The sequence below is a fragment of the Dendrobates tinctorius genome, unplaced genomic scaffold (genome assembly GCF_039654945.1).
Source record: "Dendrobates tinctorius isolate UK_male_01 unplaced genomic scaffold, ASM3965494v1 ptg000394l, whole genome shotgun sequence".
Taxonomy (NCBI): Eukaryota; Metazoa; Chordata; class Amphibia; order Anura; family Dendrobatidae; genus Dendrobates; species Dendrobates tinctorius.
Window position 1 is genome coordinate 1,090,754 of NW_027362060.1, and position 16,829 is coordinate 1,107,582.

General features: G+C 39.8%; 1 protein-coding gene across 1 annotated transcript in view; it reads right to left on the minus strand.

Moving 5' to 3' along the window:
• The window catches only part of ATP4B (ATPase H+/K+ transporting subunit beta), a 33,201-nt gene extending 28,434 nt beyond the window's left edge, over positions 1–4,767 (minus strand). Inside the window, exons 1-2 of the mRNA XM_073563537.1 lie at positions 4,656–4,767; positions 1,108–1,236 (exon numbers count right to left, since the gene is read on the minus strand). Coding sequence (XP_073419638.1) covers positions 1,108–1,236; positions 4,656–4,767 — 241 coding nt within the window. The remainder of the gene's footprint in view (positions 1–1,107; positions 1,237–4,655) is intronic.
• Positions 4,768–16,829: the final 12,062 nt, after the last annotated feature.

The following is a 16,829-nucleotide window of genomic DNA, read 5'->3' on the forward strand; positions in this document are numbered from 1 at the left end:
GGAGGAGACACAATGCTCTACCTACTGTGAAACATGGGGGTGGCAACATCATGCTTTGGAGCTGTATCTCTGCGAAGGGACCAGGATGACTGATCCATGTACATGAAAGAATGAATGGGGCCAAGTATCGTGAGATTTTGGGTGCAAATCTTCTTCCATCAGCAAGGGCATTGAAGATGAAACGTGGATGGGTCTTTCAGCATGGTAATGATCCCAAGCACACTGCCAGGGCAATGAAGGAGTTGCTTCGAAAGAAGCATATGAGGGTCCTGGAGTGGCCTAGCCAGTCTCCAGATCTCAACTCCAAAGAGAACTTTTGGAGGGATTTGAAAGTCTGTGTTGCCCAGCGACAGGCCCAAAACATCACCGCTCTAGAGGAGATCTGCAGGGAGGAATGGGGCCAACATACCACCAACACTGTGTTCCAAACTTGTGAAGACTTACAGAAAACATTTGACCACTTTCATTGCCAACAAAGGATATATAGCAAAATATTGAGATGAACTTTTGTTAATGACCAAATACTTATTTTCCACCATAATTTGAAAAATAAATCTTGCCAAATCAGACAAGGTGACTTTCTGGATTTGCTTTCTCATTTTTACTCTCATAGTTGTGGTCTACCTATGATGTCCATTACAGGCCTCTCTCATCTTTTTAAGTGGGAGAACTTGCACAATTGGTTACTGACTAAATACTTTTTTCCCCATTGTATACCTCCAATGTATAAGACTTCAAAATAACTGTATGAATTTCCATTTTTCTATATGTATTACTATAGAATTTGAAATCACTGTGATACGGATTTCATATACAGTATAATATTGAACAGGAGGGCTAATTTTGGAAGGCAAAGGTGATAAGATAAAGAACATTTTTAATTGTGTGAAAATCCCCAGTTTTTAATATGCATAAGGACTCTGAACGATATAATAAAGGTTGTATGCAGAAAAGTAGTCCTGTGCTGTACTATTAGGTTACGTTTGTTACACCTACATGTGGTATAGTCATATTCTGCTTTAACATTAATAAGACTACAGAATCTCCCTGGTGCATCATATACTGGTGAACATCATATACTGATGGTTAATACCTGGTCAAAGTTACCTGGTGACTGCAGTAGATCTTGATAATCTGGTTCATAAGGGCTGAGTGTTTTCATCAGACAGTAGATGGAAAGCGCAAACAATCCAATCATAGCAAAGTAAAAAGCCACATAGTAAAGACTAATAAACACTGCAAAAAATAAGCATTACTGTACAATGTTTAAATGTTTCCTACACAAAAAATCTGAACGCAGAAGACAATCATTTTTTTGGTTAACAAAACCTTATATCCTCGTAAAAACACATTAAAAAGGAATGCTGTGGTTATTTTTTTCTTTAAAGGAACTTGTCACTTTAATCTAGATGATTGACATGATCTTTCCCAATCAGCTAAAGCATTGTGGGGAGAAGGCATCCTTGGGTAGTGCCGGACATCTCTTGTTTATTCCTACTGTCCCCAGCTGGTTATTCAAACTGTAATTTCTAGGAAATGCTTTTTGCAGCTGCATATAACCCTTAATAGTTAAAAAACAACAAAAGGTTCACACACCTTTAGTATTACGTTAATATGCAGGTGCACTAAAACACTGTGGCAAATATAAAAAGGTGGTTGTGAGCAATTGCATTGAACATTCCTGGTCTGTGTTAGAAGTGCCTTTAAGTGTCCGTCTGGCACAGGAGACGACGACACCATAAATATATACACACAGTATTGTGCAGCATTGTTAGAAAAGTTACATCAATTAAAACTGTCTAAATTAACAACAATTAAAGTTAATAAACAGAAGAGAAATCTAAATCAAATAAATATTTGGTATGACCATCATTTGTCTTCAAAATAGCATCAATTCTTCTAGGCACACTGGCACCAAGTCAGTATTATGCAATTATTTTGGCATTATAGTCAGGTGTATAATTAGCCCAATATACCAAACATATGATAATGATCATCATTTTCATATATAGGTTAAAATACAATAATTAACTGAAACAAACAGATTTGTAGGAGGTTTAAAATTGGATGAGGAACAGCCACACTCTGATACAAAATAAGGTTGTAGGAGATAGTTTCATGTAACAGGTCATACAAAATTGTAATACTCAGTAAAGCATCAAATCAAAATTTAGTTATATTTTATAGATATTGGTGATCTCAAACAGTAAATATCGGGGGCCGTACCGAACACCTACTGTATGGCTACAACCCTCAGCTGTCAGATTTAGCAAGACTGGTTATGAAAAATAAAGGGGTCCCCACATCTTTTTAATATTATTTAAATAAATAATTATAAAAATGGCATGGGTTCCCCCCATTTTTAAAATCCAGCCAAGTTAAAGAAGACAGCTAGGGGCTGGTATACTCAAGCTGGTAAGGGGCCATGGATATTCACCTCTCAGCCTAAAAATACCAGCCCTCAGCTGCACCAGAAAAGGCAAATGTATTAGATGTGCCAACTCTGGTGTTTTGCCTTGCTCTTCTCACTTGCCCCAGCTGTCTGCTTTAACTTGGCTAGTTGTCAAAAAGAGGGGGGGAACCCTACGCCTTTTCTTAAAAATTATTTCAATAATAAAAAAATGGAGTGGAGACTCCTCTATTCTTGATAACCAGCCTTGCTAAACCTGACAGCTGAGGGTTGCAGCCCGCATCTATTTAATGTTGCATGGCTAGTTATCAAAAATATAGGGGAACTCACACCATTTAAAAAAAAAAAATATTTATTTAAAACACAGATGCCAGCTGATGAATACTACCATTAGCCACCGCCTGTTCTCACTGTTATTAGTGGCAGCAGGTGTATGCTGATGGGAGTAGTAGTCCCATCAGCCGACGCCTGTGACCGTAGATAAACTTCTTACCTTCGGTCAGAGCTGCTGACTGTCATCTGAGAGCGTGGCATTTTACCACTGATCAGAGACAATGTTTGTATATGACAGTATGGAAAACACTGGATGTTCAGGCCCATCATTCATTTGAATGGGGTTTGGGTTAGGGTACGTTTTTGGTACCGAACCAAACTTTTCTAACTGTTCATCCGAACCCGTTGAACCCAAACATCCAGGGGTTCATCCATCACTAATACTGTATCAGCAAGATCTCTCCAAGGCAAAAATTTCAAAGCAGACTGGGGTTTTAAGAGGAGCTGTTCAAGCTCTTTTAAAGAAGAAGCAAGAGATGAGAATTGTTGAAGACTGTAGACACAGTGGTCAGCCAAGAATACTTAGTGCAGCAGATTAAAGAAGCATCATGCTTACTGCCCTTCAAAATCAGAAGATGTCCTTGAGTGCCATTAGCTCAGAATTGGCAGTAACCACTGGGACCCAGATACACCCATCTACTATTCATAGCAGTTTTGCCAGAAATGGTCTTCATCTCTGAATTGCTGCCAAACCTTTGGTATGGAAACAAGGCCAAATGACTAAACTATGAAAACTGTGCTGCAAAAAAAAAATAGCAGCAGAAACTCTGGACAGATGAATCAAAACCTGAAATATTTAGCTGTAACACAATGCAATTTGTGTGCTGAAGGGCTGGGGAGCAGTACAATAATGAGTGTCAGCAGGCAACACTAAAGCATGGTGAGGTTCCATGCAAGTTTGAGGCTGCATATCACCGAATAGAGTTTGGGATTTGGTCAGAATTAATGGTGTACTGCTGAGAAATGTAGTCAGATGCATATCCATCATGTAATACCATCAAGATGGTGTACTGCAACAAGGAATCCTAGAAGTGATGAAATAATACCCATAAATCCCTGATCTCAAGAAACATTGAGTTTGTCTGGAATTACATGAAATAACAGAAGGATTTGCACAAGCCAAAATTCACAGAATATCTGAGGTTAATGTTTGAAGATGTTTGGCACAATCTCCTTGCTGAGTTCCTTCAAAAACTATGTGCAAGTGTACATAGAAGAATTGATGCAGTTTTAAAAGCAAAGAGTGGTCACACCAAATATTGATATGATTTAGATTTCTATTTTGTTCATTTACTTTGTATTTTGCTAATTGCTGAAAGTAAAATAGTAACAAATCTAATTTTAACAGCATTCTAACTTTGCAGTATTATTTCCATTCCTGCCTAAAACATTTGCACAGTACTGCATATTTGTTCCTAGTATTGATGTACGATTATATTACATTTTTATATGATTACGTTCTTCTCCATGTCTGAAATGTCAAATAGCTCTGTTAATAATCCAAATGGCAGCCATTTTTGATTAGGCATACTATGCTAGAGCATACCATGTATGAATAATTTGTCAGAATTCTGATTTTAGTCAGTTTTACATTGCAATGAATAAAAAGCATTTGGCTTAGAAATTGTTATTACAAAATTGTGCAAAAATACATATACATCCTGTGAAATCTTTCACAACGTTTTCTCTATGGGATGTTGAAACTTAACCTGTACTCCTTTGCAAAAAATAAAAAGTATCTTTAACGTTACAAGAAATGGGTCTATCAGTACTTCTTCTTTTTAATACAGAAAGGTTTAGTGATGTATATTTTTTAAATATCACTTCTTTTTGTAATGTGTTTTAATGTACTGTGTTATAGCAATTAAAGATATTTATATTAGTCATTTTCTGCCAAGGCTTAAAAACATACCCCATTTGATTAATGTTCTTCCCATCAGCTCTCCTGTGTCAGAGTTCCATACAAAGCGGCCAAAGTTTTCCATTCGCTGGCTGCATGTCTTTTTTTCATTAAATGTCGCCATTTCGGGTGACCAAGATGGAACCCCTTCTGAGGCACAGGAAATCCAAGCGGCCTCTGGTCATTCTCTTTCCCTCTTTTATAGAAACTCTTGAAGGTTGCTTAGATGTCACTAAGTACTTCCATCATATCAGATCAAATATTCTTGCTACATTAGCATTGCTATCTCCCTGCTGCTGATATCACACACCAAAGAATTTGTGGATATCACATGCCCTTCCATTTTCTCCTACATGATCCATTATCTAGCATAACTCATTTTCTGCACTTGTGTAAGTTCACCTTGATTAGTTTATTTACCTTGATAAGAAAGCTAGAATCCATGCAAGATTTGTGTTATTTAATTAAATGTTGTCTGGCAAAGGCAAGCTGAATGTCTGTGTTTCTATTTTGTGTGCGTGCTCTAAAAAAATCAGTACTGCATACATTTAATCGCCAAAATCTGTGGACTTCTGAATAAACTTTACTTATGTACAGGGGCGGACCTTCATAGCGACAGACCACAAGGCTGCTATCGGGCACCGACCTCCACTCTCCCCGCCCACCATCCCAAGTTCAATGGTACTTGCATAACAAGCAGTAGTCTTTATTGTTACTGGCATGTGGGATGCATAAGTGTTTGTTTGTTTTATTTCATTTTATATAACAACTCTGGAATAGTTTTTCAATTTTTTTGCAGCTTTTAGCATGTGGGATAAAGCATGATATAAGTTTATTCTACTTGTTGCAGATGGTGGTGATAGCAGATACGTGTTTTTTTGGGTGTTAGCTTCTATTATTGTTGACTAATGACAGACATAGCATGTCATGAGCAGGTGTCAGTTCCCGCACCATGACGTGCTATATCTGTCATGCATTTTGTTACTGCGTGTAAACATGCAGTGACAGGTCCAGGCTGACAGCTGTCACTGATGTCTGAACAGAATGGGAAGAAATGCGGGGACCCAAGCCAGTGGTGTCCGCACTCAGATTGCTGTGATCAGTATGTCAATCTGACTGACCGATCACAGCATTATCGAGCAGGAGGTGCTGAAATATCAGCACCTCCCGCTTATTACTGCAGGAGCTCGGTGCTACTAATGGATGAGCTTCTGTATTAATAGCCAGGGACTGTGCCAGCACCACCCTTGGCTGTTTAGCCTCCTAAATGCTGCAGTCGAGAGCGATCGCAACATTTAGGAGACTGGGAGAGCAAGGGGGCTCCCTCTCCCTTCAGATCGGTGCCCTCTCATCACGGGAGACCGATCATTGCCATGGTGACCCAGGGTCATCATGACAACCCCCGGGTCATCAAGCTATGGAAAGCTTGATGATCCGAAGCTATTGAAATGCTTCAGTCATTGCAGCACTGACTTGTATAAAGCATTGCAGTGCTTGAACGTTGCAATGCATTATACCTGCGATCAAAGAGAAAAAATGTAAGTTCCAAAGAGGGACTAAGCGAAAAATTTAAAAAAAGGAAGAAAAAAAATTGTAACTATTTTTAAACAAATTGTCAAAATAATAGTAAAAAACTAAAATATTACACTCATAAAAACATATTTTTATGTAAAAAACAAAGAAAGTACACAGATTAGGTATCACTGTGTCTGGAAGAACTAGATCTAAAAAGCTGTCACACTAGCTAACTCCTTCAGTGAATGGCATAAACAAACCCCCAAAAACATGGAAAACTATGGTTTTTCATCATACCACAGAACAAAACGTGATCAAAAGACAAATGTAAATAAAAATGGTATCAATGAATACATCTTATCACGTAAAAACACAAGCTGCTATACAGCTATATAATGACAGAAAACCCCACAATGGTCACAGAAATAAATTGAATCTTGCAAAACTAATAATTAAAAATCTATGAAAATGAACAAATGAAAGTCAGACATTGCTTTTCAACTATGCTTCCACAGAATATTTAAAAAAATAAAACTCATGAAATAGGCATGAACAGAAATGATGATACATCTGAAAATAATGTGACTAAAGGGACATGTTAAATCAAGGTGTATCCACTAATTAGCATCACAGATGTCTTCCATCTTGGAATCAGTGAGTGGGCCTATATAGAGAGCTACAGATACTCACTCACTGACCATGGACCAGAGGAAGCAAAGGAAAGAGTTGTCTCAGGAGATTAGAAAGAAAATTATAGACAAACATGTTAAAGGTAAAAGTTATAAGACCATCTTCAAGCAGCTTGATATTCCTGTGACTACAGTTGCACATATTATTCAGAAATTTAAGCTCCATGGGACCGTAGCCTGCCTCCCTGGACGTGGCCGCAGGAGGAAAATTGATGACAAATCAAAGAGACGGATAATACGAATGGTAACAAAAGAGCCCAGAAAAACTTCTATACAGATTAAAGGTGAACTTCAAGATCAAGGAACTTCAGTGTCAGATCGCACCATCCGTCGTTGTATGAGCCAAGGAGGACACCATTTTTGCAGGAAAAAGTATAAAATTAGTGTCAGGTGGTGACTGTCCACTTTCTCCCATTCTACAAAAAGAACAACCATGCCAATCGAAGCACAATTACAGTATCTTCATACATGGGCAATGCACCATCTCATGCTGCAACAAATTCCTAGGTCATTGGCTGCTATGGGCATAAAAGGAGAGAAACTCATGCTGAAGGTGGTATCAAAGAAAATATGTAAAATATTTGGAAACTTTGTTGTGCATAATAATTTGTAACAGTGCATTTTGAGTTTTTTCAGTTTTGATATAAATGCTGTTATCATTGGAAGGTTTGTCCAGTAAAATTTGATTTATCCTCTAATGGTTGATAATTTGAACATTAAACTGACTCATTTGCATCAACTGTTTAGGGAAATCAGAGAAAAATAGCATTTGAATAATAATTTGGATCTTGGCGTAGAAGCTACATTTGGTCATAGTTATAGATGAGCAGATCTTTTTAAATTTGAATTTGACCGCATCCCAAAATGTTCTCAATAAATTAAATTTACGGCAAATAAATTTGCCTGAACTTCAGTGTTGGAATGCTTATAATTGCTCGGAAAATACACGTGGAGGAAAGGAGAGAGGCGCACACTGACCATAAGAGGTTAAACACTACAGAAGAGAGAAAGAAAGGATGTCAATGATCATAAGAGCTTACACTCTACCGGAGGAAACTCTGCTGACCATAAGAGCTTACACTCAGGAGAAAGAGAGCGAGAGTAATCCGCTGATCATATGAGCTTACACTCTTCAGGAGAGAGAGAGGGGACTCTGCTGACGATAAAAGCTTACAATCTACAGGAGAGAGAGAGGACCCTGCTGACCAGGAGACTTTACACTCTGCAGAATAAAGAGATAGAGGACATCACTGATCATAACAGCCTACACTCTCTATGAGAGAGATAACTTTGCTGACCATAAGAGCTTACACTCTACAGGAGAGAGAGAGAGAGAGAGAGAGAGAGAGAAACCTGCATATCATATGAGCTTACAATCTACAGGGGAGAGAGAGGACACTGCTGAGTCATACCAGCTTACACTCTACACGAGGGAGAGAAAGAGAAGACCCTGCTGATCATACGAGCTTACATTCTACAGGAGAGTGAGATGTACTCAGCAACTGTGCAGATGGAAAATGTCTGGAAACTGTGCTCCACTGGGAACTGCTGATTTGTGATGGCCCAGATACTGCCTACCACTTTATAAGGTATGATAATCCGCTAGAAGTCATAGCTACAGTACATTATGGGGAAGCCTGTGCGGTAAATCAAAAAGACATTATTTTGCTCTCTGATGCTTCAGTATTTCATTTCTGGAAATTCAACTTCACATTGAACTTCTGCAGATCGATCCACTCATATCTACAGTAGCCATGGTACATCACTTCAGATAAAATATATAAAAGAGGACAAAACAATACAGTATATACAATCACATAAAATAAAATGGATAAACAAAAGAAAATTATTAGACCTCTGGCTCTCCAGGCTTGGGATATTGATGACAGGGCATAGCGCCCCCAAGTGTCCAATGTATCACGTGTCATGTCATATGATTCCCTTTGACAGATAATGTGATAGGTCACGTTATTAACACACAGGTGTTCCGGTGCACATCTGTAGATACAAAATGACAGGGAAAATTTTTTCCCGGTGCTATATATAACAAGAGGATGCTGTATAATATGGAATGGCACTATATGTAACCAAAGGGAATGCTATCTAATTATTATTTATTTATATAGCACCATTGATTCCATGGTGCTGCAAGAGAAGGGGTTACATACAAATTACAGATATCACTTACAGTAAACAAACTAACAATCACAGACTGATACAGAGGGGAGAGGACCCTGCCCTTGCTGGCTTACATTCTATAGGATGGTGGGGAAGGAGACAGTAGGCTGGGGGGTGGCAGCAGCTCTGGTGATGGTAAAGCGGTAGCTCCTGTAGTGGTGAGGAGGCAGCGGGGTCATTGCAGGCTGTAAGCTTTCCTGAAGAGGTGGGTTTTCAGGTTCCATCTGAATGATCTGAAGGTGGTTGATAGTCGAACATGTTCGGGCAAAGAATTCCAGAGGATAGGGGATATTCGGGAGAAGTCTTGGAGGCAGTTGGGTGAGGAGCGAAAAAGTGTGGAGGAGAGAAGGAGGTCTTGGGAGGACCGGAGATTACATGAGGGAAGATATCGGGGGATTAGTTCAGAGATATATGGAGGAGACAGGTTATAGATGGCCTTGTAGGTCAGTATTAGTAATTTGAACTGGATACACTGGGGGAATGGGAGCCAGTGAAGAGATTTGCAGAGGGAAGAATGGAGGAGTAGAGAGGAGAGATATGAATTAGTCAGGCAGCAGAGTTAAGGATGGACTGGAGAGGTGCGAGAGTGTTAGCAGGGAGGCCACAGAAAAGGATGTTGCAGTAGTTGAGGTGGGAGATGATGAGGACATGCACAAGCATTTTAGTAGATTGAGGGTTGAGGAAAGGACAGATTCTGGAAATATTTTTGAGCTGGAGGCGACAGGAGGTGGATAGAGCTTGGATCTAATAAGGGACAGCGTTATATACAGTTGTGGCCAAAAGTATTGACACCCCTGCAATTCTGTCAGATAATACTCAGTTTCTTCCTGAAAATGACTGCAAACACAAATTCTTTGGTATTATTATCTTCATTTAATTTGTCTTAAATGAAAAAGCACAAAAAGAATTGTCCTAAAGCCAAATTGGATATAATTCCACACCAAACATAGAGGGTGGACAAAAGTATTGGCACTGTTCGAAAAATCATGTGATGCTTCTCTAATTTGTGTAATTAACAGCACCTGTAACTTACCTGCGGCACCTAACAGGTGTTGGCAATAACTAAATCACACTTGCAGCCAGTTGACATGGATTAAAGTTGACTCAACCTCTGTCCTGTGTCCTTGTGTGTACCACATGGAGCATGGAGAAAAGAAAGAAGACCAAAGAACTGTCTGAGGACTTGAGAAACCAAATTGTGAGGAAGCATGAGCAATCTCAAGGCTACAAGTCCATCTCCAAAGACCTGAATGTTCCTGTGTCTACCGTGCGCAGTGTCATCAAGAAGTTTAAAGCCCATGGCACTGTGGCTAACCTCCCTAGATGTGGACGGAAAAGAAAAATTGACAAGAGATTTCAACGCAAGATTGTGCGTATGTTGGATAAAGAACCTCGACTAACATCCAAACAAGTTCAAGCTGCCCTGCAGTCCGATGGTACAAGAGTGTCAACCCATACTATCCGTCGGCGTCTGAATGAAAAGGGACTGTATGGTAGGAGACCCAGGAAGACCCCACTTCTTACCCCGAGACATAAAAAAGCCAGGCTGGAGTTTGCCAAAACTTACCTGAAAAAGCCTAAAACGTTTTGGAAGAATGTTCTCTGGTCAGATGAGACAAAAGTAGAGCTTTTTGGGCAAAGGCATCAACATAGAGTTTGCAGGAGAAAAAAGAGGCATTCAAAGAAAAGAACACGGTCCCTACAGTCAAACATGGCGGAGGTTCCCTGATGTTTTGGGGTTGCTTTGCTGCCTCTGGCACTGGACTGCTTGACCGTGTGCATGGCATTACGAAGTCTGAAGACTACCAACAAATTTTGCAGCATAATGTAGGGCCCAGTGTGAGAAAGCTGGGTCTCCCTCAGAGGTCATGGGTCTTCCAGCAGGACAATGACCCAAAACACACTTCAAAAAGCACTAGAAAATGGTTTGAGAGAAAGCAATGGAGACTTCTAAGGTGGCCAGCAATGAGTCCAGACCTGAATCACATAGAACACCTGTGGAGAGATCTAAAAATGGCAGTTTGGAGAAGGCACCCTTCAAATATCAGGGACCTGGAGCAGTTTGCCAAAGAAGAATGGTCTAAAATTCCAGCAGAGCATTGTAAGAAACTCATTGATGGTTACCAGAAGCGGTTGGTCGCAGTTATTTTGGCTAAAGGTTGTGCAACCAAGTATTAGGCTGAGGGTGCCAATACTTTTGTCTGGCCCATTTTTGGAGTTTTGTGTGAAATGATCAATGTTTTGCTTTTTGCTTCATTCTCTTTTGTGTTTTTTCATTTAAGACAAATTAAATAAAGATAATAATACCAAAGAATGTGTTTGCAATCATTTCCAGGAAGAAACTGAGTATTATCTGACAGAATTGCAGGGGTGTCAAAACTTTTGGCCACAACTGTATAAACAGGTGATGCTTTCTAATATGCTAAGGATCATTAACTGTGCATTGTTTAATGTGGTGGTCCTAAACTAAATTATTTTTTCATGCTAAACACTATTTAATGTCAGAATCTAATATGTTTTCCTTTATCTCATATACTTTAACCCCTTTCTGACATCAGACATAATAATCCGTCCTTGCTCCCTGGGCCAATTTGACCAGGGACGGATTACTATGTCTGAGCGATTGCCCGCACACACAGGGTTGGCTGATTCTGACAGCTGACACCTGGCACTAAGTGCCAGGAGTGGTCACAGACCTCTCCCGGCTCTTTATCCCCCGAAATGCTGCGATCTAACACGGATGCCGGCAGAGGGCTGACAGCCCCCTGCCTTTGGATAGGAGACCCCGCAGTGTGATGCGGGGTCCTGATCATTGCTATAGTGACCCGATGTCATCATGAAAACATCCGGGTCACCAGACCTAGCAAACTTGCTGATCATGCCCAGTGCATGATGAGCAAATTTGTCTGTCAGTGCAGCACTGACAGTTTCTGCAGAATGGGGATGCTGCTGCATCTCCATGCTGCAGAAGCGATCAGCCTGCAAAAATGATAGTCCCATAGTGGAACTAAGTAAAAAAGTAAAAAAATGTTTTTAAATAATTGTAAAAATATAAAAAAAAAAAATCAAAAATAATAAAAAAAATCAAGATATTGTATATCTAAATAAATATTTGAATGAATAAAATATAAACAATAAAAGTACACATATTTGGTAATACCCCCTTTAATAAACACCATAAAAAATAAAAAACAAGGCAAAAAACAATGTTTATCATCATACTGCCAAAGAAAATGTGGAATAAACCGAGATCAAAGACAGATATAAATAAACATGGTACCTCTGAAAACATCATCTTGTCCCACAAAAACAACAACTACATCAGGGAAAAAATAAAAAGTTATAGCTCTCAGAATAAAGCGATGCAAAAATAATGATTTTTTCTATAAAATAGTTTTTATTGTATAAACGCGCCCAAACATAAAACAAGCTATCACGCGCTCTCCCACACCTGAAATCCGCTGCCTCAGAGTAACTCTCGACTCTGTCCTGTCCTTCAAACCTCACGCCAAACTCTTGCCACCTCCTGTTTCCTCCAACTCAAAAATATTTCCAGAATCTGTCCCTTCCTCAGTCCTCAATCGACTAAAACTCTTGTACATGCCCTCATCATCTCCCGCCTTGACTACTGCAACACTCTCCTCTGTGGCCTCCCTGGCAACTCTCTTGCATCACTCCAGTCTGTCCTCAATTCTGCTGCCCGACTAATCCACCTCTCTCCTCACTACTCCCATGTCTCTCCCCTCTGCAAATCCCTCCATTGGCTCCCAATTCCCCAACGAATCCAATTCAAACTACTAACACTGACCTACAAAGCCATCCACAACCTTTCCCCTCCCTATATCTCTGACCGAATCTCCCAATATATTCCCTCAGGTAATCTTCGATCCTCCCAAGACCTCCTACTCTCATCCACACTTATTCGTTCCTCACACAACCGCCTCCAAGATTTCTCCCGAATATCCCCTCTCCTCTGGAATACCATGCCTCAACATGTCCGATTATCCACCACCCTCGGATCCTTCAAACGGAACCTGAAAACCCATCTTTTCAGGAAAGCTTACAGCCTGCAATAACCATTCTGCCGCCTCACCACCGCCTGAGCTGCTGCACCCCAGACCTTCTGTCTCTTCCCCACTATCCCGTAGAATGTAAGTCCACAAGGACAGGGTCCTCTCCCCTCTGCACCAGTCTGTCATGGTAAATTTGTTTACTGTTAACGATATCTATAACTTTGTATGTAACGATATCTATAACTTTGTATGTAACCCCCCTTCCCATGTACAGCACCATGGAATTAATGGCACTATATAAATAAATAATAATAATAATAAAAAAATAATAAAGCTATATAAATGAGGTATCACTATAATTGCACTGACCCAAAGAATAAAACTCCCTTATCAATTTTACCACACACAGAATGGCATAAACCCCCCTCAAAATTCCGAATTTCTGATTTTTGTTCATTCTCCCTCACAAAAATCGGAATAGAAAGCGATAAAAAAGTAATGTGCCAGAAAATGGTACCAATAAAAACATCAACTAATCCCACAAAAAACAAGCCCTCACATGACTCTGTGGGACAAAATATGGAAAAATTATAGCTCTCAAAATGTGGTGATGCAAAAACTTTTTTTTGCAATAAAAAGCGTCTTTTAGTGTGTGACAACAGTCAAACATAAAACTCGATATAAATCTGGTATTGCCATAATCCCAAGGACCCGGGAATAAAGTCGCCTAATCACTACCGCACGAGGAACAGCGTTAAAAATAAATAAAACCAATTTTTTACATGCTGTTGAGTTTTCATTCTGCCTCCTAAAGATCGCAGTAAGGTTTGGCACACATTTATCCTGCGCTCGGCGCTGAACGCTTGCACAGTGGTTTCTGTGTAAATCTCTGAAATATGTGATTCAGACGGAACCTATGGTGGAAGATTCAATCCACAAAAAAAGCAAGCCCTGACTAAGGTCCGTCATCTGTTAACGGAAATATAGGGGTCTTCCACGTTACTGGTAGCACAAAGACTCTAGAAAAGCGCAATGGCTCATCACCCGCCAAAAGAAATTCAGCAAATTCTGAGCTCCCGAATCCAAATGCCCCCTCCCTTCTGAGCCCCACAGTGTACGTAAACCACATATTGCGTCCACGTTTGGCATTTCTGAAGTGATGAGAGCTCGCCTAACTTATGGGTGCATGCCTCCAGAAACACGGGTTGGGCATAATGTACTGGTGACTGCAACGTACTGTTTACTACAATGGCAGTTTGCAATTTTCACTCTGCAACATTCATTGCTGCTTGATTCTGGAAAGTACCCATGGAGTCAAAATCATCACTACACCTGTTGATAAATTCCCCAAGGGGAAAAGTTTCCCAAATGGGGTCACTTGAAGGGGGATTCTGCTCTTCTAGCAATTAGGCGCTCTGTATATGGAGTCTGCATCTGCGCTCCAGGAGGCAAACAGCGCTTTGTTCCTCCTGACTCTCTCCATATGGCAAGCAGTTCTGTACAGCCACATATGGGGTATTGCCACATTCAGTGGAAATTGTGGGATTAATTTTGGAGTAATTTTTACCCACTGCTTGTGTGAAAATGTAAAATTGGGGGCAAAAACAAAATTTTGGTGGTAAAAATGTAGTTATTTTGTCTTCACTTCCCAATGGTATAAAATTCTGTGACATACCCATGGTGTTAATATGGTCCCTGCACCCCTAGATGAATTCATTGAGAGGTATAGTTTGTAAAATGGGGCCACTTATGGGGGGGTTCTGCTGTTTTGGTACCTCATTGGCTCTCCCAATGAGTCATGGCACCTGCAAACCATAACAGTAAAATCTGGCTCTCCTTGCCTTCTGATCTTTGCACTGTTCCTGAAAATTTTTTCCTGATTACACGTAGGGTATTGGCGCACTAAGGGAAAAATAGACCTTAGTTTGTTGTAAAAAACATTTCCTATTAGCCCTTAGAAAAATTAAAAACTTGGGGATAAAACAACATTTTAGTGGTAAAAATGTAATTTATTCTTTCTTCACCGCTCAGTGGTATAAAACTGCACACCTAGATGAATTCATTGGGGAGTGTAGTTTGTAAAATAAGTTCACATATAAGGAGAACCTGTTGTTCTGGCACCTCAGGGCTCTGTCAATGTGACATGGCACCCTCAATCCATTCCAGCAAAATATGAACTCCATTATGGTGGTTCTTCCCTTCTGAGCTGTGCACTGTGATTCAAAAGTAGTATTTCCCTACATATAGGAATCGGCATACTCAGGAAAAATTGCACAGCAAATTGTATGGAGCAATTTCTCCTGTTACCCTTATGAAAATGCAATATTTTGTGCTAGAAACATATTTGTGGGGAAAATTTGTTTTTGTTTTATTTTTACGGCTCAAAGTTATAAACTTCTGTGAAGCACCTGAGGGTTTGATGTGCTCACCACACATTTAGATCAGTTCCCTGGGCTGTCTAGTTTCCAAAATGGTGTCACTTGTGGGGGATTTTCATTGTTTAGGCACATCAGAGGCTCTCCAAAAGCAACATGGCGTCCGCCAATTGTTGCAGCAAATTTTGCATTCAAAAAGTCAAATGGTGCTGCTTCCCTTCCGAGCTGTGCCATGCACCTAAACAGTGGTATTCTCCCTCATATTGGCATGCTCAGGAGAAATTACACAACAAATTGTGGGGTCCATCTTTTCCTGTTACCCTTGTCAAAATAAAAAAATTTGGATCTCAATTAAATTTTTTGTAAAAAAAAGTTAAATTTTCATTTTTTTCCCCACATTCCAAAAATTCCTGTGAAGCAACTGAAGGGTTAATAAACTTCTTGAATGTGGTTTTGAGCACCTTGAACGGTGCAGTTTTTTTTTTTAGAATAGTGATACTATTGGGTATCATCTATAATATAGTCCCCTTAAAAAAATGGTGTTGTAAAAATGAGAAATCTCTGGTCAACTTTTAACCCTTATAACGTCCTAACAAAAAAAATGTTGGTTCCAAAATTGTGCTGATGTAAAGTAAACATGTGGGAAATGTTACTTATTAAGTATTTTGTGTGACATATCTCTGTAATTTAAGGGCATGAAAATTCAAAGTTTGAAAATTGCAACATTTTCAAATTTTTTGCCACATTTCCATTTTTTCTCACAAATAAATGCAAGTAATATCAAAGAAATTTGACCACTATTATGAAGTACAATATGTCATGAAAAAAACATTCTCAGAATCACCAGGATTCATTGAAGTGTTCCAGAGTTATTACCTCATAAAGGGACAGTGGTCAGAATTGTAAAAATTGGCCTGGTCATTAACGTGCAAACCACCCTCGGGGGTAAAGGGGTTAGTTAAAAAGTCCATACCCTTCCCTAACGACACTATCTAACTGCTTTATTTTTTGTCTATTACTTCCTCTTTGATGATGCTTTTTTGAAAATCCCAGTGCATGCTGGGATACTCAAACAAATCATCAGGGTTCAAAGGTTGCAGTCACTGCCACAGCCTCTTCTCACTCTCTAAAGCAAAGCATCATCTGTTACCTCCCTTTCATGGCCTGGGCTAGTCCCTGCTCTACTAAGTATACACTGCTTGTCAATTCTGACACATGCTCACTAGATTTCTGTCATTGCACATCATTTTTCTCTCTCACCAGCTCTAATAAGAAGTGACAAACCTGCAACAGAGTGCACTGCTGTTGCACATTAAAGTAAAGAAAGAGCGAGTAGAGACCAACGCTGCTTCCGGTAGCGACGTCACTGAAAGAGCACATTGTCACTGTGCACTGAGAGGAGCAAAGAATAGATTA